Below are 24,983 nucleotides of genomic sequence, written 5' to 3' on the forward strand. Positions count from 1 at the left end.
GAAAGTATATACAGTTTAGTACAGTTAATTGTATTCACAGTTGTGCATATGACCATCACCATAATCTAAATTTAAAACATTTTCATCAAAACAGTTGAAACCTAGTACCTATTAACAGTCACTCCCCAGATCCCACTGCCCCTTTTCCTTGGCAACCACTAATCCTTTTCCCGTGTCTAGAGGTTTTTCTATTCTAGATGCCTCATATAAATGAAATCATAAAATATGTAGTCTTTTGTGACTTGCTTTTTTCACTTACCGTGGTGCTTTTCAGATTCACTGTGTTATATATCGGTATATATGTGTTATGTATCGGCCTTTTAATGGCCAAAAAGTATCCCTTTGTATAGATAGACGACCTTTTTTTTTTCTTTCTTTTCAGCGTAACAGAATTCATTGTTTTTGCACCACACCCAGTGCTCCATGCATTATGTGCCCTCCTTAATACTCACCACCTGGCTCCCCCAACCTCCCAACCCCCGCTCCTTCAAAACCCTCAGATTGTTTTTCAGAGTCCATAGTCTCTCATGGTTCACCTCCCCTTCCAGTTTCCCTCAACTCCCTTCTCCTCTCCATCTCCCTAAGTCTTCCATGTTATTTGTTATGCTCCACAAATAAGTGAAACCATATGATAATTGACTCTCTCTGCTTGACTTATTTCACTCAGCATAATCTCTTCCAGTCCCGTCCATGTTGCTACAAAAGTTGGGTATTCATCCTTTCTGATGGAGGCATAATACTCCATAGTGTGTATGGACCACATCTTCCTTATCCATGCATCTCTTGAAGGGCATCTTGGTTCTTTCCACAGTTTGGCGACCGTGGCCGTTGCTGCTATAAACATTGGGGTACAGATGGCCCTTCTTTTCACTACATCTGTATCTTTGGGGTAAATACCCAGTAGTGCAATTGCAGGGTCATAGGGAAGCTCTATTTTTAATTTCTTGAGGAATCTCCACACTGTTCTTCAAAGAGGCTGCACCAGCTTACATTCCCACCAACAGTATAAGAGGGTTCCCCTTTCTCCACATCCTCTCCAACACACGTTGTTTCCTGTCTTGCTAATTTTGGCCATTCTAACTAGTGTAAGGTGATATCTCAATGTGGTTTTAATTTGAATCTCCCTGATGGCTAGTGATGATGAACATTTTTTCATGTGTCTGATAGCCATTTGTATGTCTTCATTGGAGACACTTGTCTGTTCATGTCTTCTGCCCATTTTTTGACATGATTATCTGTTTTGTGTGTGTTGAGTTTGAGAAGTTCTTTATAGATTCTGGATATCAACCTTTTGTCTGTACTGTCATTTGCAAATATCTTCTCCCATTCCGTGGGTTGCCTCTTTGTTTTGTTGACTGTTTCCTTTGCTGTGCAGAAGCTTTTGATTTTGATGAAGTCCCAAAAGTTCATTTTCGCTTTTGTTTCCTTTGCCTTTGGAGACACATCTTGAAAGAAGTTGCTGTGGCTGATATTGAAGAGGACCACCTTTTATTTCTTTGTTATGTGATGGATGTTTGAGTTGTTTCCATCTTTGACTACTATGGATAATGCTGTGAACATTACATTCATATACAAATATTTGTGTGGACGTTTGTTTTCATTTCTCTTGGGCATATATCTAGGTGTGGAATTGTTAGGATAACTCTATCCTTAGTTGTTTGAAGAACTGCTGGAGTGTTTTCCAAATTGTACCATTTCACATTCTCATCAGAAGCGTATGACAGTCCCAGTCCCTATATCCTCATTAACTAACTCTTACTCTTGTTATTGTTCTTTTTTGATTCTGACCATCCTGGTGGATGTCTAAGTGGCATCTATCTGTTGTGATTTTTTGAGTTGTATTTTTCTAATGACAAATGATGTTGAGCATCTTTTCATGTTATTATTGACTATTTGCATATCTTCCTTGAAAAAAAGTCTTTTCAAATCCTTTGCCCATTTATAAGTTGGGTTGTATTTTTATTACTAAGTTGTAAGAGTCCTTTATGCATTCTGGATGCAAGTGCCTTATCAGGTGTATGATTTGCTCATATTTCTTTCTATTCTGGTTATTGGTTGTTGCCATTTTCCTGCTGATATCATTTGTAGCACTTATTAACTTATTAATCTTATTATAATTAAAAAGATTTTTAATTTTGGTGTCCACTTTATCTATTTTTCTTGTTTGTGCTTTTGTTCTTATATCTAAGAAGAGTTTGTCTAATCCAAGGTCATGAAGATTAAGGAAACCTGTGTTTCCTTCCAGGAGTTTTGTAATTTTAGTTCTTACATTCAGGTCTATGATCCACTTTGAGTTCGTTTTATATATGACCTGAGGTAGGGATCTAACTTTGTCCTTTTGCATGTGGCTCTCTAGTTTTCCCAGAACCATTTGTTGAAAAGACAACTGGTTTTTTTGCTTGTTTGTTTGTTTTGTTTTGTCTTAAAGATTTTACCTATTTATTAGAGAGAGAGAGAGAGAGAGAGAGAACATGAGCAAGGGGAAGGGAGAGGGACAAGCCGACTCCCTGCTGAGCAGGAAGCCCAATGTGGGACATGATGACCCGAGCCAAAGGCAGACATCTAAACCACTGAGCCACCCAGGTTCCTCAAAAGACGGCTGTTCTTTATTTATTAAATTGTCTTGGTCTCTTCCTCTAACTACCCCCCCCCCGCCCCGCCCTTCCAATTTTACCTTGTTCTTGAATTCTCAAACCTTTCAGCTGCCGCTGTGGTTAAATTCTCTCTTTAAATATTTCAAACTCAGTCTGTCACCTCAGCTATGTGTTCAAAAAAAAAAAAAAGGGTCTTTGCTTCTGAAACTGGGAGATAGTATAGTGAATGGTAGTTGTAGAGCGTTAATAATAGCTATCATTTATTGAGCACTTTATTGTGCTAAGCAAGTTTAATACATTTTTACACATTATAAGGGAAGATACCAGAGGGTTTTTCTCTAAAGAAATTTAATGAAGGATCTGGGCAAGTACTAATACTCTTCCCTCGATGTTTGGGATTTAAGGTAGCCCCATTCTCATTGCTTGTCCATTATGCACTCGGGCTTAAGTGAGGCCTACTTACATAGCACTGAGGCTCTGTGCGGACTAGACTTCCTGCTGGCAAAAAACCCACACTCACTGAATTTTCTTTCCTGGGACCTTTTCTTTTTCATTATTTCGAAATGTTAGGTTGTTCTGAGGCTTAACCTTCATACCTCTCTTGCTTTTAATGAAAAGTGAACTTTGTTTCTCATATATACACCTTGCTCTCCTGATCTCATGGTTTTGCCTGTTTTTTTTTTCCAGCTTTGAATGCCATGCAATTTCATATTCTCTATTATTGAATTTCTAAATTCTACTTATTCTATAAGTCTCTTTCTAGACATCTGTCTCTTCTTCGAAGATGATGATGTTGCTGCTGAAAATCATTGTTCCTCTTTACCTCTTGTAGTATGCTATTTGTATATGCTTAAATCAGGAATTGCTTTCTAACTTTTATTACAACGACATCTATTTCTCTTTGGGAATATTAAAAAAGGCAAGACACAGAACACCGAATAAAAGTTTGAAATGGTTATATTCATTTTATTTTTTGTTTTAATTTCTCAGAGAAAAAGATCTCTTTCTCTTTCATCTTGGTAATCCTTGATATTCTAGCAGCTAGCAGAGTCTGAATGCATTTTAAGAAAAAAATTCTCTGAGTGTGTATGGGAGGGAGGGATGAGGATTATGACATATTTACTGTTTGACTAGAGGGATGTTTTGGTTTTAAAGTTGCCTTTATGACATACATATAAGAACAGGAAATGAGCATAGGAAGAGAGAAAAGTTTTGTTAGTGGGTTACTGAGTCTTTAAAATGAATTTTCACTAATGCATTAAGAGAAGTGTTTATTTCTTTTTAAGAGAAGTAACTAAAACAACAAATGTTGTTGCCTTTATATAATTCTAGTTGTCTTTAGACTGATGTTATCTAGGAGTTGTGACCAGCTGAAATGTATCTGTTGACTTCTGTGATGAAGCTATAGTATTAGGAAATCTGATCTGCCTGAAACAAGCTCTAGGCTTCTTTATGAAAGCTATTAAATTAAATTGATTAATAAAGAAAGGGAAATTTTCTTATGTCAGCAGAGACTTGATTTGTTTAATCTTAAACTTTGGATGTTTGATTAATTTTCTTAGATGAGTATTGCTGACATTTTAAGAAAGGTGCTTATGAGAGGCAGTCTTAGAAGTTTATATGAGAAATTATTTTCACTGATAAAATAATAAAACATAGTTATGGTTTAGCTTATATAATCTGTAATTTGTTTATAAACAATAACAGTGCAAAAAGTATAACTTTTCTTAAAAGAAAACTCCTTACAAGATTTTACATCTGTCATTAGAATTCTAGAGCTTCTTTTATAGACAATCCCAGAGACAGATGTTTTAAGTAAGTCATTGTTAATCCATGTTTATTATGTGCCAGGTATTGTTTTTAAGAGCTTTATGTATTTTTTTTTTAGATTTTATTTATTTATTTGAGAGAGATATCACAAGTAGGCAGAGAGGCAGGCAGAGAGAGAGAGGGAAGCAGGCTCCCCACTGAGCAGAGAGCCCGTTGTGGGGCTCTATCCCAGGACCCTGGGATCATGACCTGAGCTGAAGGCAGAAGCTTAACCCACTGCGCCACCCATGCGCCCCAGAGATTTATGTATTTTAACTTAATCCTTGCAACAACTGTGCGAGGTAGGTATTGTTATATTATTCATGCTATAAATGTTATGATATTCAGTCACAGAGACGTTAAGTAACTTGTTCAAAGTCACACAGTTAATAAAGAGCCTGTCCAGGAATAGACCCATATAGTCTGGTTGCAGGTTTTATACTCTCCTCCCTTCCTTCTCTATTTTTACTTTGTTTAACAAAGTTATACAGACACATAGGTTAAAGGATCTAATAGTTCTTCTGTAAGGCTTATTATGAAAAATAACTTTCTTTCATTTCTCCCTTCCCACAGGTAGATACTTTTAGCTGATTATTCAGTATTTACATGTTTCTAAATGTGTTTGTTTTGCTGCCATATTTTTTCAGTTGCAGGCATGATCTGTTTACTTCTGCTATTGACAATGCTTCTTTAGCTCCCCACTCTGTCCCACCCAACGTCTGCATCCTTCCCAGTCTTCTCACTGTTATTTCATAATACTGGTTAGAGCAGTATCTGGTGTTTTCATTAATTTCCTGTGTAAATACTTTTCTCACCTGAACTGTGTTGTAAATTGTGCTTAGTTTTTTTTCTCTCCTGACAGTTCATTTTCCATGGAAATAAACAATCGCCTTTTTCTTTGATCTAGTTTTTTATTTACTTACCACTAACTGACATCTTTGCCATTCATCACAATCATATGCTTCTTCCTCAGTGTCATGTTCCTGAAGAAATCTCTTCTGGAATCTTTTGACTAGGCCCAGTCTAGACCTGTTGGATGGCAAATATCTCTGTTATCTTTGTTATCTTTAGCCTGCTTTTATGTTGGACCTCCTATTGCTTGATTGCGTGGTTTGTTACCTTACCATGGAGAACACTTCTCCAGTAACGTCTTAAGAAAGGCCATAAGGAGATAAATTATTTGAGACCTTGCTTGTTTGTGAAGAGTCTTATTGTAACTTCATATTGTCTGTCTATAGAATTTTAGGTTGGAAATAATTTACCCTCAGAATTTTGATGGCATTGCTCTATTGCCTTTTAGTTTCCAGTATTGCTATCAAAAAGATTGAGGCAATTTTGATTATTTTTTCTTTGTGTATGGTCTGTTTTTACTGTCCAGAAAGTATGTAGACTCTTGTTTTTCTGAGATTTCTAAAGGTTCATAGACCCTTTGCTCTGAGGCTGTTTTATCAGGTCTGCGTACTTGATGAGCTCTTTTTTTTCCTCAACATTCTTTTTCTCTCTGCTTGAAAAATTCCTCCATTTCTTCTGTTCTCCTTTTGAATCTCTTTTTATTCAGCATTCCTCTTGACTGTTCTATTTTTCTTATTCCTCCTCTTGTTTTCTGTCATTTTACCCTTTGACTCTATTTTGTGGTTGACTTCTCAACTTTATTTTCCAGTGTTTTCCCGAGTTAAAAAAATTTCTGTTTAAATTTTTAATTTCCATGAGCTCCCTTTAAAATATCTGGATATTGTTATCTTATAGTATGCTGTTCTTATTTTATAGTTGCAATTTCTTTATTACTTCTTTGATACTAATGATAAATATTAAAAAAATTTTCTCTGCCATACTTGGTTTGTTTTCTCTAAGTTATTTTCACTCCGTATTTTGTCTTTATGTGAGAGCTGTCTTCAGATGTCCAGTAATCCTTGATTGACTGCTCCTGGTTAGGATTCTTAAAGCTAATTAGCAGCTCTGAATCCATGATCGGTGATTGCCTATGTGAGCTGTACTTGAGATTATCAGACTAGGCAGTTTAGCTGTTGTGAAAATGGCAATTGCTGTTAACAATTCACCAAATCTTAGTGGCTTGACACAATAAAAGTTTATTTTTCACATGAAATCCAATATTGGTGATCCTGATGAGCTAGAAACTTCTTTGTGGGCATTTGTTTTTTCTTGAGGGAGGGGTCAAAGGCACTTCTGCATCTAGTTAACATGGGAGATCAGGCAGCATTTTTATATTTTTAATAACCAGCTCATCTAGGAGGAAAAAGCTATAATTTGTAGCCTTTGCTACGTGGTGTCAGTACTCCCATGATGGCCAGTTGTCACGCTCTCAACATGATGTCACAGAATGCAGAATTGGAAAGAGGTAAGCACAGTTGTTTTCCAGTTGTGCCAGCTGAAGCATTCCGTTGCAACTACCAACCACATTCCATTGGCCAGAGCCTGTTTGTGTTGGTCTACATTAATTCAAGGAAAAAATGAAAAATATTGTTGAATTGTGTGTCTGAGAAGTAAAGGAACTGCATTCTGGTGAACAGATAACAGATTCTCCATTGTGGGAACTCCCAACGTCATTATCTTTAGATCTAAGTAGAGTTCCTGGAGAAGTTTGTGCCAGGTTCCTGCCTAGAGGGTGAAGAAAACCTGGTTTAGGCATTCTGGGAACTGATTGAAAAAAGGACTAGCAACGGGTATGGGTACATTTTCCTAAATTTTCTGTTTTTAGTGCACTGTCTGTATTTGCTTTTTATTGCTGCTCTGACAAATGACCAAAAATGCAGTGGCTTAAAACAGTACAAACTTGTTATCATACAGCTCTGTGAGTTACAAGTCTGATATGGGATTTACTGGGCTCAAATATACATATCATTAAAGCTGCATCCCTTTCTGAAGGCTCTAGGAGAGAATCCATTTCCGTGCCTTTTCCAGCTCCCAGAGGCTGCCTGCATTCTTTGGCTCTTGGCCCTCTTCCTCCATCATCTAACCAACTGCATGGCATCTCTTTTGATTATTCTCTGGTCACATCTTCCTGACCACAGCCCAGGAAAGACTGCCTGATTTTAAGGAGCCACATGATTAGTTAGGTCCTATGAGATAATCTGGGATAATCTTTCGAACTCGAGGTCATTACTTTAATCACCCCTGTAATGTCCTCTTTGTCATGTAAGGGGATATATTTATAGGTTCCAGGGATTAGGATGTCATTTTTGGTGAGTCATTATTCTACTTACCGTAGTACCCCTTGCTCTCCAAAGACCCAAAATTTTATCTTCTCCTTGAAATAAGTTTACAGATTTTTCTTGGGGATGGCAGAGGGAATTTAGTGGTCCTTCTACCTCAGAAACAGTCCTCCTTATTTTACATTCCTCTTTTCCAGAAGTACCTATAAGTACCAATTCTTGAGCCCTTGGCCATTTTGTGATACAGATTGGGTTAGTTCTTGGGTTTCCCTTTCGCCAATTGGGATTAGGTTTTCTGAGATTTACTTAATACTTGACCACTCATTCAAGCCACTTACTAAATTTTGTTACCCTGTCTTCTTTCTCATTTTCCTCATCCTCATGGTTTATGCCCTTAAAAGGGGGGGGTGGATTTTGATACTGTTTTAGCTGGGTTTGAGAAGGCCACAAAAATAGATGTTTTTGTACATTTAACCTACTGTCTTAATTAGAACAGAGCTCATACCTTTAACTACTACACCATACTGCCTTTACTTTACTGCCTCCCTTTTTTGGAGTGTGTCATGTAATCCTGATGTTTGAAAATATGAATGAATGTGGCTCCCTTCTTCTACATTTGATGTTCATTTATTCAGTGTACTTATATTGGTGACTCTATGCCAGCCACTGTGTCCAGCATTTCACATTTAAAGAAGATTTGGAGGGGGTTAGAGTCTGATAGAATTCAGATATTTACAAAGGAAATTTGAGCACACTGTTAAAAGTATATGTTAGGAATAAAAACAGTATCACGGAAGCACTGAAGAAGAAGGAAATAATTTTTTCCTGGGAAAGTACAAAAACACTTGACAAACCATCATGTTTGATCTGAGGCATAAAAGGCTGTTGCTAGAGAATGGGGTGAGGGAGTAGGAAAATAGGAAGGAAGCGCATGGTGAGAAGTTCAGTGCAGTTGAAGTAGATTATATAGGAGATAAGAGATAGATGATGAAAACTTGTAGGTAGGTCAGGAATCGGCTTTGGAAGGTTTTGTTTATGGCCTGGAGGGAGTTTGGATGTTAGGTCAGATGGAATCCAGGGAACTAAGACAGGAAGTAACAAATACTGTTACTTAGGAAGGAATTCTGGTCCCATGGGTGAGATGGTTTGGAGTGGAGAGACAGGTGGCAGAGTTAATGTTTAGGTGGTTCTTACAGTATTCTGGGTAAGAATAAGAATCTGAGTTGAGACAGTATCTGAATCCAGGTTTACTGTTGTTTCTGCAGTTGAATTAACAGGACTTGGTGACCCAATAGACATGGAAAGTGAAAGGAAAGAAATCAAGATTTTTGGCTTAAGAGATAGGGTGAATGGTAATGCTGTTAAATGAGATTAGAAATACAGTAATAAAAATGGGTTTTGTTAAGAGGTACAAACTTCTAGTTAGAGTATATATGTCACGGAGATGAAAGTACAGCCTACAAAATGTGGTCAGTGACATTGTAATGATGTTGGATGGTGACAGATGGTGACTATAATTACTGTGTTGAGTGTTGAGCAACGTATAGAATTGTCACATCACTTTTTGTACACCTGAAACTAATATAACATTGTATGTCAATTGTACTTGAATTTAAAAATGAAAGAAAAACAGGTTTTACTTTTTAAATTTTTTTTATTTTTTATTTTTTTTAGAAAAACAGGTTTTAGAAGAAATGTGATGTTTTTAGTCTTTCACATGTAAGTTTTTATATGACTTTATGGATTATAACTGGAGATGTCTGTAAGCTGAAAATATCTGTCACCAGTTCAGAAAAGAAGATGGACTTCTGTTAAGCACTAGGGATATAGGAGAATGAAAGATTAGGGAGATAGCATGGTCGAAGCCGCAAGAGGAAGTAAGGTCATCCCAGGGATATTGTTTATTTCTAAATGAAGACTGGAAGGAGATGGCTGAGATAGATGATCAAGCAAACCTAAGAAAGGAAGAGGGCAGCCTTCTTATACAGTGCTTTTTCTTTCTTCCTCCCTCATTCTTTTGCATATTTTTATGAAATATTGAATAGATGAAAAATAAATGTATATATTGAATATCTGCAAGATATAGGAACTAATACTTTAATTGCTGCATGTTCACTATCCCCTTTCAAACAAAAATTAACAGTACCCTTGAAGTCTTTCTGCACCTCTCATCTTGTATCCTTTCCTCTGTGTATTTAAGAGATAACCACCACATTGAATTTTTAAAAACCATTTTCATTTTTGTTTTACTACGTTTTTGTCTTCAAGCAGTTCACTGTTTAATTTTACAGTATTCTGGGTAAGAAACTTATTTTTGAACTTTTAAAAAGTAAAGTCATAGTATTTATATTCTTCTGTGACTTGATTTAAGAAAAATTCAACATTTCTTAGATTGTTACTGGTGTTTTATATAGTTATAGTCATTCATTTTCATTGCTGTGTGATATTCCATGCAAGAATATAACACAGTTTATTTATACATTTTGCATTGATGGACATTTTACATTGTAATTTTTTTTTTTAATTACGAACTTTAGTGCTGCTATAAGCATACTTGTAAACATCTTTTTGAATTTCTTTAGTGTGTAACTAGGAGTTGAATGAATGCCTTTGTCCTTCGGTATATTCATGTTACTAGGTGATGCTGGTCTGTTTCCAGCAGTGGTTGTACCAATTTCAGTTCTTATAGTATGGGTGCTTTGTTGCTTTGTATTCTTGCCAATACTTGATATTATTAGACATATTTATATATCTTCATTGATAGTATGGGTACTTAATGTTGTTATTATAGTTGTTAAGTAGTAGGGTTTTTTCCTTTTTTGATTTTTCTTTTTCTCCTGTATGAAGTTGAAGTCTTTCATAGTTTATTTACCATTACAATTTCCTTTTCTTGATGATTTCTTAAGGTCTCTTTTGCCAAGTCATTTTTATTTTGAGATTTTATCTTTTTCTTACTGATGTCTTCTGAGTGTTTTTTATATATGCTGGGTATTATTCCTTTGCCAGTTTTTATGTACTGCAACTATATTCTTTGTGATTGTGGCTCCCCTTTCTTTTTCTGGAGTCTTTTGAGCATTAGGAATGCTTGCTTTTGATATGATCAAATTTGTCTGTCATTTTCTTTATGGTTAGCTTTATTTTGTGTCTTATTTAAGAGTCTAGCACTATTACAAGGTCATAAAGATTTTTCTTATTATACTTTTAAAGCTTTATAATTTGAGCATTGACATTCATTTTTAACTAACCTGGGAGTGATTTTTTAGTATAATGTCAGAGGTCTAAGTTCATTGTAGTAAAACGAAAACAACAATTTTTATTCCAGCACCATTCGTGGAAATGTCCTTTCTTTCTCTACTGTTCTATAATGCCTATTCAGTGTTTTAAATTTAATTAACTTATATTTGTGTGGGTGTGTTTATGGTTCAGTTCCATTAGTCAGTTTCCCTATTTCTGCATCAGTATCATGTTATCTTGATTACTGTGGCTTTATCATATTTCTTACCTGCTCGAACAGGCTTACAGTCTACTCGAGAGTGTCTTGTCATTCTTGTCTTCTGATTTAATAGATATGTTTTGGAATCAGATTCAGGTTATTAAGTTTTTCTCTCTCTGTTGGGATTTTGGTTAGAATTACCTTGATCCTTTGGAGCATTTTGGGAAGATTGAGAATCTTCATACTGTTGAGTCGTTCAGGCTATAATCACTACATTTTTCCATTTACTGAGCTCTTCTATAATTTTTTTCAGTAGAATTTTGTATTTTCTTCACAGAAGTCTTGCATGTTTTTGTTTGACTTATTCCTAGGCACTGCATGTTTTTTGATGGTATTGTATGCGGTATCTTTTTAAAATTATATCTTCCATCTGACAGTTGGAGAAGTTTGGAATTGCAACAGTTTTGTGTGCTGGCTCTGTCTTGTTATAGCTTTTAATTTTAACACTTTTGTGTAAATTATATTAGATTTTCTATGTGAAAAATCTTGTGGTCTGTGAATGACAGTTTTATTTCTTTCAAATTCTTTTACCTTTTATTTCTTTTTCTTGTTTTTCTTATACTGATGACAGCTGATAAGGCACTGAATAGGAAAACCATTATCAGTTAGCCTGTCTTGTTTCTGATCTTAAAGGAAGAGAGTGCTTAAACATTTTGTTTGTGCATATGTTTGCAAAAGGTATTTTTTGGATAGTCTTAATTAGAGGAAGTTCTCTTTTTTTAAATTTGCCAAGAGCTTTTTTTTAAATTCAAAAATTGATGTTCAATTTTATCAGATGCCTTTTCTGCATCTGTTGAAGTGACCTATGTTTTCTCCCTCAATCTGTTAATGTAGAGAATTACATCAGTCTGTTTACTAATAATAAATCAACCAGACATTACTAGAATAAACCCATTTGGGTCATGATGTATTAATTTTTTTAAATATTAATTTTTGTATGTATGCTTTTTGGTGAGATTGGTCTGCAGTGTTCATTTCTCATACATTCCTTGTTTGATTTTGTGTCAGTGTTAGCTTCATAAAATGAATTGAGGATGTTAATTCTTTATCTATGCTTTGGAAGAGTTGTATAAGATTAGAATGATCTGTTTCTTGAATCATTGGTCATGCTTGGTGTTAAAGCCATCAGGGCTTGATTTATTTTTGGTAGAGAGATTTAAAATTATTGTTTATCCTCTTTATGATAATAGGATTATTAAAGTTTTTCTTTTTCTCCTTGGGACCATTTTATTAATTTTTTTAAGGAATTTGCCACTTCATCTTGGATTTTTTTTTTTTTAAAGACTTTATTTGTTTATTTGACAGACAGAGATCACAAGTAGGCAGAGAGGCAGGCAAAGAGAGAGAGAGAGAGGAAGAAGCGGGCTCCCTGCTACACAGAGAACCCGATGTGGGGCTTGATCCCGGGACCCTGGGATCATGACCTGAGCCGAAGGCAGAAGCTTTAACCCCCTGAGCCACCCAGGCACCCCACTTCATCTTGGGTTTTTAAACTTACTTATTACTTACTATGCTTATTATGTTCATCATATTAACTTATTATCTATTAAATCTCTGCAACATCTGTGACTAGATCTCCCTTTGGATTGTTCATTGGTAGTGTATAGAAATATAGCAGATTTTTGAGTGTTGATTTTGTATCTTGAACTTTGGTAGATTTGTTTATTAGCTTTAACAGTTTTTTTCTGGATTCTTTAGACTTTTTTGGATATATGATCAATCTGTCATAGACGCCATCTGTGAATACAGATAGTTTTACTTCTTTTTTTTAAAGTTTTTTTTGTTTTTGTTTTTTAAAGATTTTATTTATTTGACAGACAGAGATCACAAGCAGGCAGAGGCAGGCAGAGGGAGAGGAAGGGAAGCAGGCTCCCTGCTGAGCAGAGAGCTCCATCCCAGCACCCTGGGACCATGACCTGAGCCGAAGGCAGAGGCTTTAACCCACTGAGCCACTCAGGTGTCCCCAGATAGTTTTACTTCTTAACAATTTGAATGCCTGTTTGAAATTTTTAAAAAACCTGTCCTTTTAATTATTTATTCTTTTACCTAATTGCAACGTGCTTAGAGAATATAGTCTATGGAATCAGTACTTTGAAATTTGCTAATCATTCCCTTGATATTCTTCACAGTTTTATTTTCATTACATATATGTGTATCAAATACTACTTACTTTTACATATTTTTTAAAAGATTTTATTACTTTTACATATTTTTGAAATTTATATTGTTGAATGATTACATGTCATTTTGTTGACTTGCTTTTTTCCCCCTGCTATAGACTGAGGTATCTTCCTATCCCCCCGAAATTCCTATCCCCCCCCAATATGTTGAAACCCTAATCCCCAGTTTGATGGTATTTGGTATTGGGACTTTGGAAGATATTTAGGTGTTTTCTCAAGTGTTGATACCATTTGCGCTCCCACTTGGTGGGATGAGTTTGGCTCCATATCTTTGTCTACATGTGGTATTGTAAGACTTTTACACTTTGCTAATGTGATGCATGTGGAGTTATTTCATTGTGACTTTAATTTGTATTTCACTACATTGCCAGTGAGGGATAACATTTTTTTTTTTTAAGTGGGGGAGGGACAGCAGGAGAAGTGAGAGAATCTTAAGCAGGCTCCAGGCTCAGCATGGACCCTGAAGTGGGGCTCCATCTCATGACCCTGAGATCATAACCTGAGCCAAAACCGAGTCAGAGGCTTAACTAACTGAGCCACCCCAGGCCTTCCATGTCTTTTCATTTGTTTATGGACCATCATATTTCCTTTCCTGTGAAATTCCTATTTGTGATTTTGCCCAGTTTTCTCTTGAGGTGTTTGAGAAGCTGACTCTTTTACTAGCATGTGAATTGCTTGGGGAATTTAATACTTACTGAGCAAACTTTTGGTTTTACGCTATGCTTATGACTAATATGATGGACTTATCTCAGTTTGCATTTAAACTTAATTGGAAGCTCTAAACTTCTATATTTTCCTTCTAATAAAATATAGATTAGCTACATGAATTATTTATAACTTTACCTCTCTGTTTCAGGTTACTCATTTGTAAAACAGTCGCCTTTGAGTTGTTACTATCTAGTGTCCCTTTTACTAGTAGTCTTTAATTCATCTGTCTAATATTTTTCTTCCTGGATTTTGAAATTGAGAAGTGTTAGTTTTATTGTAGTAGCAAACTGTAAAATGTTGGTTTTGTTTTGTTTTTGCTTTTTGTTTTTACATTGAAAAGTGATGGGTTTTGTTTCTGTGAGATGTGGTAGGTTAGTTCTCCAAAGACCTCCCTCATAGATTAATTTCCCTGACAGATAATACTGCCTTTTTCTTTTAAAATTCTTAAAATGCTGTTAAACCTAGAAATTTAATCCTAACATATATAAATTATTCTTTCTCAGAGTGAAGATACACAACAGCAAATCATCAGGGAGACATTCCATTTGGTATCTAAGAGAGATGAAAATGTTTGTAATTTCCTAGAAGGAGGATTGTAAGTAAAGCATTTCATGGACATTTCTAATCTTTGACTATATGATTAAAAAATATACTGTTTAATTATTGGTTACGGTAAAAATTTCCTAATTTTGATTAATTGGATGAGGAGATTAATTATCACCTATGTTAGCTATAAATCTAACTTAAAGAATTTTTAAAGATATGTAGTCTTTTTTTTCCTTAAAAAATGTTACAGAAGCATTTTATGTAAATGTACTATATTCATGTGGCAAAAATTCAAACGTTACAGAGACGTGTAAAATTAGTTATAAACCAAGTCTCCCTTTCCTAACTTTAATCTTTCTCACTTTCTTGTGTATCCTTCTAGAAAATTAATTTTTCACTGATTAACATATAAAGATACAACCTTAAAAAAATTTTATTTACAGGATCACACTGGGTATGCTGGTTTGCATGTTGCTCATTTTCGCTTAATATTTTTAGAAGTTTTGCATATAAACACATTTAGAGCTATGTCATTCTTTTTAATGACTAGAGGGTATTCCTTGGGGTGAATAGTCCTGTTCATAACAACTTATGAATTCTTTTATTATAAGCAGACTGAAATCTGCTTTTCAAATAAATATCTGTGTGCATGTATATGTATCTATATATAGGTATATCTGCATATAGGTAGAATTCAGCTAAAGAGTTTACTATTTTTAAAATGAATAAATAAATATTAGTTATATTTAGCTTGCCAACTATTATAAATAAATACTTTTAAATTAGCGGGTTCCATGAAAGCAGTTTTATAAATGTTCCTGCTCATGTTAATATAATCAATTTCTTAATGAGATATTTCTTCATTGACAAGTCAAGAAGTAAACTTCAGCCGAGCCCCATTATGAAAAATTATATATTAGGCAGAGAGACCTGTACTTTTCTGTATTTTAATGTGTATGACATATATTTTGAAAAGCAGGTTGAGGGGCGCCTTGGTGGCTCAGTGGGTTAAAGCCTCTGCCTTTGGCTCAGGTCATGATCCCAGGGTCCTGGGATCGAGGCCCGCATCGGGCTCTCTGCTCAGCAGGAGCCTGCTTCCTCCTCTCTCTCTCTGCCTGCCTCTCTGCCTACTTGTGATCTCTGTCTGTCAGGTAAATGAATGAAATCTTAAAAAAAAAAAAAAGAAAGAAAAAGAAAAATAGGTTGGATAATAGAAAATCCATTCTTACTTGACCATACATCACTGTTATCACATAGAAAGTTTACTTGCATTTCTTAAAGGGTTAGATCGTGCTGCGGTTCAATCTACACGTACACACTTAAAATTTATAAATTTTGCTATTGCCTCCAGACCTCCCAGTTTAATAGTTGAGACAGGTGTACCTGCTTTGTGTTTTTCGTATTTTAATTGTGCTTTATGTCTGCCACACTTCTGCAGGAGTTGAGTGATCTCTGCCATTACCACTTTTCTTCATCTCAGCATTTTATTCTCTTGCAGGGACTTGTCACCCAGCACAGGGCACCGAAGGTGATGGTCATGCAAGAACCTGGCTCTTCCCAGGCAGGGCACTGTGCGATCTAGAAATCAGGGCTCAAGTCTGTGATCATTCTTTTCCAGGCTTACAAAAAGCAGAAGGCAAACATTGCATCAGAGATGAGGCTACACAGCTGATTCAGGCCTAGTTTTGTGACTAACAAAGCTGGTTTTCTTGGTCAGGTCACTTCTTGTACCTCGGTTTCCCCCCCTGTAATATGAGATATTTAAAGTAAGGGGGGTTTTAAAATTCTGTGGTTTTATGTGGTATGTTGCCTTCCATACAAGAATTTGAATCAGTATTTATCAGTGTTGCACTCTAGTTTGAAGATAAAATTACATTTTAAAAGGCAATATACTTGTCATACTATGTATTAAGTCTTTGCTTTCTTTTAATGGCATGGATTGTCATTTTGAAACTTATAGTTCTCAATAGTTTGCTCTTCTTTTACGGTAGAGCTGAACAAAAGTTTAAGATAATCACTAAATTGCTGATTCAGGATGAACTGAATCCTGCTGTGAGCGTTCTTTTTTGTGTCTTCTCAGGAACCGTTGCCATCATAATCTATAAAAATCATCTCAGAGATTCTTTAAATTGCACATACATATTTTTTTAAAGCATTTTTTTTTTAATATTTTATTTATTGATTTGACAGAGAGAGATCACAAGTAGAGAGGCAGGCAGAGAGAGAGAGAGGGAAGCAGGCTCCCCGCTGAGCAGAGAGCCCGATGCGGGACTCGATCCCAGGACCCTGAGATCATGACCTGAGCCGAAGGCAGCGGCTTAACCCACTGAGCCACCCAGGCGCCCCGCACATACATATTTTTAATCAAATATCTTTTCTAGAAATATGTCTAGCATAGTAGTCATTCTTAATTCTTGTCAAAAATCATTTCCACTTTTGCTATAAGAAGCTATGAAAGAAGTGGGTACTTACAGAAGTTGTTTCTCTGGCCTTGTGAATTCAGTGTTAGTTTTTTGTTTTTTTTTTTTAAAGATTTTATTTATTTATTCGACAGAGAGAGATCATAAGTAGGCAGAGAGGCAGGCAGAGAGAGAGGAGGAAGCAAGCTCCCCGCTAAGGAGAGAGCCCGATGTGGGTCTCAATCCCAGGACCCTGGGATCATGACCTGAGCGGAAGGCAGAGGCTTTAACCCTCTGAGCTACCCAGGCGCCCCTTCAGTGTTAGTTCTACAGAGTTAAGAAATAGATGCTATTTTCCTGTGTCTTGTTTGAGTCTTCCCTTAGCTTTGATTACATTTGGCCTTGATTTTATTTTATATTAGGTTTAAACGTCTTTTGAGAAGTAAATTAATTACTGTAAATGTAACTATGAAATAGCTAAACTAGAAAAGCATAAGGTGTTTGGAATGAGTCCTAAATTACTATTTTTAAAATGCTGACATTCCAGTCAGTATAAATAAAAATGTTTGATGAAAGAATTGAGTATTTCTTACCTAAGTTTTTTGCATTTATATTTCAAAATAAAATGTATTTTTGGAGGAGATTTTGAAGGTAAATTTCTCTAAAACTTAAGTAATGTTATTATTTTTTTCCTCCCCAGTTAATAGTCAGCTGTAAGCTGTATAACTTACTGTGACTTACAGAGTTAAATCTAATAAGCATTTAAAAATGCCCTGTGACCTGGTTCCTGCCTACTTCTGTTTGTTAACTAATCTTTTCTTGTCCATGCACCCTCTTTCTCTTCCTTGAACATACATATTTTGTTCTTGATGACCTGGCCTTTTTATTAGCTATCACCTTTGCCTGAAATGCTCTTCTAAATTTTTTCATGGCTAACTCCTTATTATTAGCTCTCAGCCTAAATGTCACTCCTAAGATTTCATCTTGGGCAGCAGATCCATCAGTACAGAATCATCCTGTTTGGAATCACCACGTAGTACCTTCTACTCTGACCATTTTTTCTTATTTATTTGGTTACTGTTCCTTTTTCCACTATCAGTAGCTGGCAAATGGTAGGTACTCAGTGGATAGTTTAATGAACGGATGAACTAATACTAAACACCACCTTCTTTTGTTATCTCTGAAGAAAATAGCCATGTTAATTCACTAAGTCTCTAAGTTCACTTGAATGCTACAGCTTTACATGCTATGCCCAAGCATCTTATAAAAGGTTTTAAACAAATTGCCAGTTTGTTTGAGCTAATGAAAATGTGTTTCACTTTATTCCTATAACGTTCCAATTTTTGTTTTGTCGTTTAGGTTAATTGGAGGATCTGATAATAAACTGATTTATAGACATTATGCAACATTATATTTTGTCTTCTGTGTGGATTCTTCAGAAAGTGAACTTGGCATTTTAGATCTAATTCAAGTAAGTTAACACTCTCTTAATAACAGTTGTGGCGTTTATATATTTTAAAACTTGTATGTTCTTGATTTTCTAAAATGATGTTCTGTTTGGTAAGAAAGAATTTGTTCCGTAGTAGAGATTGGATGAGTAAAACAAGGTCTAGGGATGCTGAAACACATTGGCAATTTTAATCTGATTAAGACTAATCACAGCAAATTTCATCATGCCCTTTCTTCCTGTTCATGTAAGTCACGCAAGAAGTCTCAGATTCATGGATCTCTTACCATGTGTGTCCAGATCTGATCCCCAAACCCACCCCTCCCTGCCTGCTGAAAATCTACCATTATGTCCCTGGAACTCAGGGTCAGTCATAATCAAATTCCTCTTTATCTTCAGCCTCTTTATTAATATTGCCTTCACTTTTTTTGCTTTAAATTGAATTGGGCTTCCCTACTGACACTACCTATAACTGTCTCAAGTAGTAGCGGTTATCCTGCTTTCTTTGTAGTGCTGAGCCATGAGGTGTTTTCTTTGCTTCTCGTTGCATTTTCCAGACCATTCTCTCTTCAAAAATGCCTCCAAACTTTATTTCTTGTGTTTAAACTTATACACCTTCTACCCACCCTGTTTCAGTAATCTCTCATCCCCACCTCATATTCATTGGGGATTTTATAAAAAATTTTCAAAGGTCTGAGATTTACCTTCCTTGCAAGTTACTTGTACATTAACTACCACAGTGTCATGGATGCTGGCAGAAGACAGGAGACTTCTGGGTCGGAATCAAAGGACTTATTCTGAATAGCACAAGCAGCAGACACGGTAACAGCATTTGCTTACTACACTGGTTCCCCAGGTCCCAATTTCCACAGTCACCAAAGGGTGTGACTTGAAGAGGGCCAGGTGATACCTGTACCCACAGTGAATTCAGTTATAGGAGAGGAACTAGAATCTTTTATATTGGACACAAATCATGTCTGCTCATGTCCTGGAGGAAGCGTGTATCTTACATGGGTGTAGATAAACCTGCCATTTGCTTTGAAGAGAAATACTCTCTATTTTTCAGGGCTGTTTGCTTATTTATATAAGCTTGCTTGCAGAGAAAGTCTGCAATGATGACAGTCATTTTATCTGTGCTCACTTATGTGCAGAAATGTCAGAGTGATGAGGAATTGTCTACTATCAGATTGTGGTCTTAGTTCACTGGCATTCACTCCAGTACTACTTGGGTTCTAATTCGTGGTGATTTCACTATTCCATTTCCTGGGGATAATTCTTCCAGTACTTTGGTGTCTTCAGACCCGGAATTCCTCTTCATTGAATTTTTGCCCTCTGCCCCACCTTGCTACTCATTTCCAGGCCTTGTTTTTATCCAAAGTGCCATCCCTCCATAGTCTCAGTTGCAGTTTCCGTTCTGTCTACCACATCTTATCTTTTTGTATCACAATTTCTGTTACTCCGCTAATTTCCTGGGCCTGTTGGGACCTTCAGTCTTCTAAATAAAGCATTTTTTCACTCTCCCTTGTCCTCCTGATGTCTTACTTTCCTTACCCCGTCTAAATCCCACCATCAGTCATGGTAATCATAGTCTTGTATATATTCAGCACTTTCCTTGTACCCATATTTCTAAATGTAGTTAAAGAAAAAAAAAAGTAACCATACTATAGGTCTCACCTTGTATTTATGATCTCTAAACTCAGTGAGTCCTTAGTGCTACCCAGTAATCCTATTTCCCTGGTCTATCTTCATCCCAGACTCCTAGACAACAGCTGAGATACGTTCTCCTTTCTCAAACCTCTGGTGCTTCTAGCATCTTGCTTCCTTCTTCGATGAGAGAATAGAAGCCGGCAGAAGAGAACATCACCCATTTACATGCTAGTCTTTTCCTCGTGGCTCTGACACTTCTCCCTCTTTCTTCTATATCCTTTTTCCCCTCCTTTTCTGGTCATTCCTCTAGCTGTTCTATGTTCTCCTATTAAAAGGAGAAGTCCTGTCCTTCCTTCCCTCTCCAGCCTCTGGCTCATTTCTTTCCCATCCTTTATGTTAAAATGCCTTAAAAAAGTTGTCTGTGCACACTTGTCTCAAATATTTCTTCTCCCCTTTGCTCTTAAACACACTCGATTCAGGTTTTCTGCTCTGTTGTTGCTGAATCCAAAGATTCTCATCAGCCCTTCTTTTTTAACAACTTTTTATTCATCTCTTCATGAAAATACTTTTTTCTCTGCTTCTAGGATGCCGTACTTGCCGGGTTTTCGTGGACCTCTTTAGTTGCTTAATTTCAGTGTTGTGGTCTCTCTTATCTCTTCTTCAGCAGCCTAGAGGAGACACAGGATCTGACCTCATACTACTCCCTGCATGGCCGTAACCATGTTAGTCCAAGCCACCACCAGCTTTCCCCTGGACTGTTATTACAGCAGTTTCCAGACTGTTCTCCCTCCTTCCACTACCTTTTTCTCCTCTCATCTCTGCCTCGTAAAACAGCCAGTGATACTGTTGAAATAGGTCGTAGCTCACATTCTGAATTCATCAGTGGCTTCCCCTCTCACTCAAAGGAAAAGCCAGCTTCCTTACATATGACCCATGAGGCCCCACAAGCTCTGAGTCCCCTGCTGTTTCTCAAATACACCAGGCATTCTTCTCCCTCAGAGCCTTTGTATTTGTTGGTCTTTGTATCTAGATCATTCTTCGATTTGGTATTCCCATCGTTCTCTAGCTCCATCGTTCTTTCAGGTTTTGACCCAGATGTCACCTTTCAATATGGTTTTCTTTGGTCCTTTCTAAAAAATTTCCCTCTCTCACATTTTCTAACTCCTCTCTTGCTTTTTAGTACTTTAGTACTTTTCCTTAGTACATATCACCATCTAACATACTATATATTTGATTTAATTTGTCTTGTTCATTGTCATTTTCCCTTAATAAGAATGTAAACTCAGTGAGGGCCAGTTTTTTTTTATTTTGTTCACTGGTTTATCCCCAGGGCATAGAATGGAAACTGGCACGTAGTAGGTCCTCAACATACAGTTGTTGAATGAATGTATTTAGTGCCTAATATTTAGCAGTCTGTGTAAACAACTGACAACAAAACCCAAAGACTGTGTAGAAACAGGAGAGTCAGTTAGAAAAATAAAATACAGTTGCTACATGCTAGTAATATTTTGTTTTGTGTTTTTATCTGAGCACTAGGTACATTGGTGAAAATCTGGAAGCTCTGTATACAGTTGAGATTTCTGTGCTTTCTGTTTGTGGTATTTCCATAAGAAATTAACACATTTAATTCTGACACAATAAGCAAATGTAACTGCTACAAGTGATTGTATTGGGTTAAGATTATCATGAGGGAATGCTGTGTGCTTGTTTTTTTTCACTTTCTTGACCCCAGACAGGGCAAAAACAGGCACATGGTGTAGGCACATTGTAGCAGATTGGAGAAAGCTGCACATTAAAAGGAAATTTTTGTACCAAACAAGTTTCATGGTTTTGAAATCAGCAAGAAGGGGGCATGCTTTGAGATGTAGTTAGTGTGATAGAGTAAATGAGGAATTAACCAAAGCACAAAACTTTGGTAGTAATTCTGAGTGCCAAAGCATAGAAATAGTAAAAGTGGCTAGAAATGAAAAAAAAAAAAAATGACAGTGAAAAAAATGAAATGAAAAAAGATGACAAGTGATAAATGGAGCTATTAATATGTCAGAATACTCTCAATCTATAATTCTTAACCTAGGTTTTGAGAAAGAGGTAGGTACCTGAGCTACGTGAAACCACAAAGTATAACTAGGTAAAGAAGATGTGGTACACACACACACACACACACACACACACACACACACGAATTTTACTCAGCCATCAAAAATGAAATCTGACCATTTGCAACGATGTGGATGGAACTAGAGGGTATTAGGCTAAGTGGAATAAGTCAGAGAAGGACAATTATCATATGATTTCACTGACATGTGGAATTTAAGAAACAAAACAGTATCTGGGGCGCCTGGGTGGCTCAGTGGGTTAAAGCCTCTGCCTTCGGCTCAGGTCATCATCCCAGGGTCCTGGGATCAAGCCCCGCATTGGGCTCTCTGCTCAGCAGGGAGCCTGCTTCCTCCTCTCTCTCTGCCTGCCTCTCTGCCTACTTGTAATCTCTGTCTGTCAAATAAATAAATAAACAAAATCTTAAAAAAAAAAAAAAAAGAAACAAAACAGTATCATAGGGAAAAGAAGGGAAAAATGAAACAAGACAAAACCAGAGAGGGAGACAAACCATAAGAGACTCTTAATCATAGGAAACAAACTGAGAGTTGCTGGAGGGGAGGAAGGTGGAGGGGATAGGGTCACTGGGTGATACCCATTAAGGAGAGCACGTGATATAATGAGCAGTGGGTGTTACATAAGACCGATGAATCACTGACCTCTACCTCTGAAACCAATAATACAGTCTATGTTAATTGATGAATTTAAATTTAAAAAACAAATGAAAAAAATAAAAAAGGGAGAAATTCTTTACAAAAAGCTGGATCTTTATTCAGGTACTTCTGAGTCCTTAATTATTAAAACTTTCCTAAAACAGAGTCACATGACTAGATATCTACATACACGAACCCCATGAATAAATTTTTAAAAATTAAAAAAAAAAAGAAACCACAAAGTAATCATAGCAGACATTCTTGCTGTTTTCCATTGTTTAATTGGTGGTGAGAAAATAATACCATTAAGATAAATATATATGTATGTATATATATATGTGTGTGTGTGTGTGTGTATGTAAAAAGGTGAATGTGTATATTATGTGGTAGAAGAGAAATTTTTACACTGTTTAAACCTGTAAGGGCAGACATCAAAGAAATTTTGAGTTTGAGATGAATATGCCTCACGATCCCATGGATAGATACTCTCTTCCTGGAGCCTCCTTGAGAACCACTGCTAAGTTGTGTTTTGTTTTCCCAAAGGCTTTTCTAATGAAGAAAGAAAAGCAAACCTTTAAGTATGGATTAGTGACAGGGTTTATCAGAACCCTATATTGTATCCATTTATCTTTGTTCATTAACACACTTCTTGGTTTATCCCAAAAAGTAGTAGTTAATTCATTGCACTATTATTTCATAGAAACTATGTGTTTTTTAGAAAATGATTTTTAATATGAAACTGCTTTCAGTTTCTCTCTCGGTTATCCACAGCTGAAGGGAGTGGTGGGCATTCACACTACATTCCAAAACACTGTATTTTTCTGAGCTAGCTGCTAATGTTACAGGAGGAAAAAAAGAAAAACAATCTGTTTAAAATGCCCTCTGTATTGAAGAGAAAGATTTCATTGAAGAAAGACTAAAATGTGTATTTTCCTAGAGATGAATTGGCCGTATTTTATGCTTGTATCCTGGGATTTAAGCCATCGTCTTTGATTATTTTTTGATGCTGTGGGTCATCTTAATTGTTACGATAGCATAATTGTTATATCTCAGAAGAGAATTACGTGGGTAGTTGTCAGAGAACAAATATCCTACATTGTATCTGAAGTAAATTTTATCATGTGTTTGTGGAAAGTGGAAAATAGGTCTTGTGTTTTGTAAAATATTTTAGCCGTTGCTGTTCAAATGTTGATCATTAGTCTTGATATTAGGTAAGACACAGAAAAGAGGGTTTCGGGAGAATTGTGTCATCTTCCATTACTGATGTAGGCTAGAACTATTTTTATAACAGGATGAAATTGAGTTATCTTATGTTGATAGATGATGTCTTTAAAAAAAGTTCTGTAATTTACCTTACAGGGACTAATTCTACCACTACCACAAACATGTTGGAAGTTCTGTAGTTGCTCTCTTTCCCCTGTGATCACCATGGATCATTAAATCGTTACAAGGGAGTGCTGAGCATGCGTGAGTCAGTCACTCTAAAAATACTGATCAAATGAACAAAGATGGAAGGGACTAGCTCACTGTTTCTGCTTTTGGTTTCATGAAATAGCTAATCAGAGCTAATTTAGAATTGATTTTCTTGCTTTGTCCATCTTTTTAGCTTTGAGGAAGACAAGTATAATGTAAAAAGTAGAAATGGAAAATTATAAAGCAAGAGAGTTTAGATCAAAACTTCTTGGTCTTGCATTTCTTCCAAGAATGGATCAAGAAAACTTAAACATCAATATATAAATAATAAACATATGTGAAGTTTTGCTTTTTTTTAATGTTGAAATGGTACCATGATCATTGGAAACATGTTTTTATGTGTTTATGTGTTTATTTGCAAAGGTTTTGTGTTTCTAAGGTATGCATATGTTGTCCCAGATTTGACTTTATCTCTTGTGTGAAATCTGAGAGAAGGTATCATTAATAAATTCCATGTGGAATTTGTACCCCTCTGTCACCGAAGTGAGTAATCAGCTTCTGTTTTCTTTTCTTTTTTTATTTCTTTGTAAGTACGTTGGAAAAAAGGTGATCTTTTTTGTTTCTGATACGTACTATTTTAGTGTGGTATCAGCAGCCATGTAAGTGCATTTCAGAGCTGGAGGCTGGCTTTTTTTAGTCTTTCTCTTGTAGCATATCTTCATTGGAAGTGTTAAAATATTTACAGAGTGAGAATGAGAAGTTCATTAAATACTAACATTGGTTGTTTGAGTTATTTATAAGCAGTCATATTGTCCTCAATTAATTTATTA

General features: G+C 36.0%; 1 protein-coding gene across 2 annotated transcripts in view; it reads left to right on the forward strand.

Annotated features, from left to right (window-relative positions):
* The window catches only part of AP3S1 (adaptor related protein complex 3 subunit sigma 1), a 73,953-nt gene that overhangs the window by 9,867 nt on the left and 39,103 nt on the right, over window positions 1-24,983 (forward strand). For both annotated transcript variants that reach the window (XM_032842287.1, XM_032842286.1), the window contains exons 2-3: window positions 14,458-14,549; window positions 18,259-18,370. In XM_032842287.1, the coding sequence (XP_032698178.1) occupies window positions 14,458-14,549; window positions 18,259-18,370 (204 nt within the window). The remainder of the gene's footprint in view (window positions 1-14,457; window positions 14,550-18,258; window positions 18,371-24,983) is intronic.

The sequence above is a fragment of the Lontra canadensis genome, unplaced genomic scaffold (genome assembly GCF_010015895.1).
Source record: "Lontra canadensis isolate GAN:19392208 unplaced genomic scaffold, GSC_riverotter_1.0 scaffold126, whole genome shotgun sequence".
Lineage (NCBI taxonomy): Eukaryota > Metazoa > Chordata > Mammalia > Carnivora > Mustelidae > Lontra > Lontra canadensis.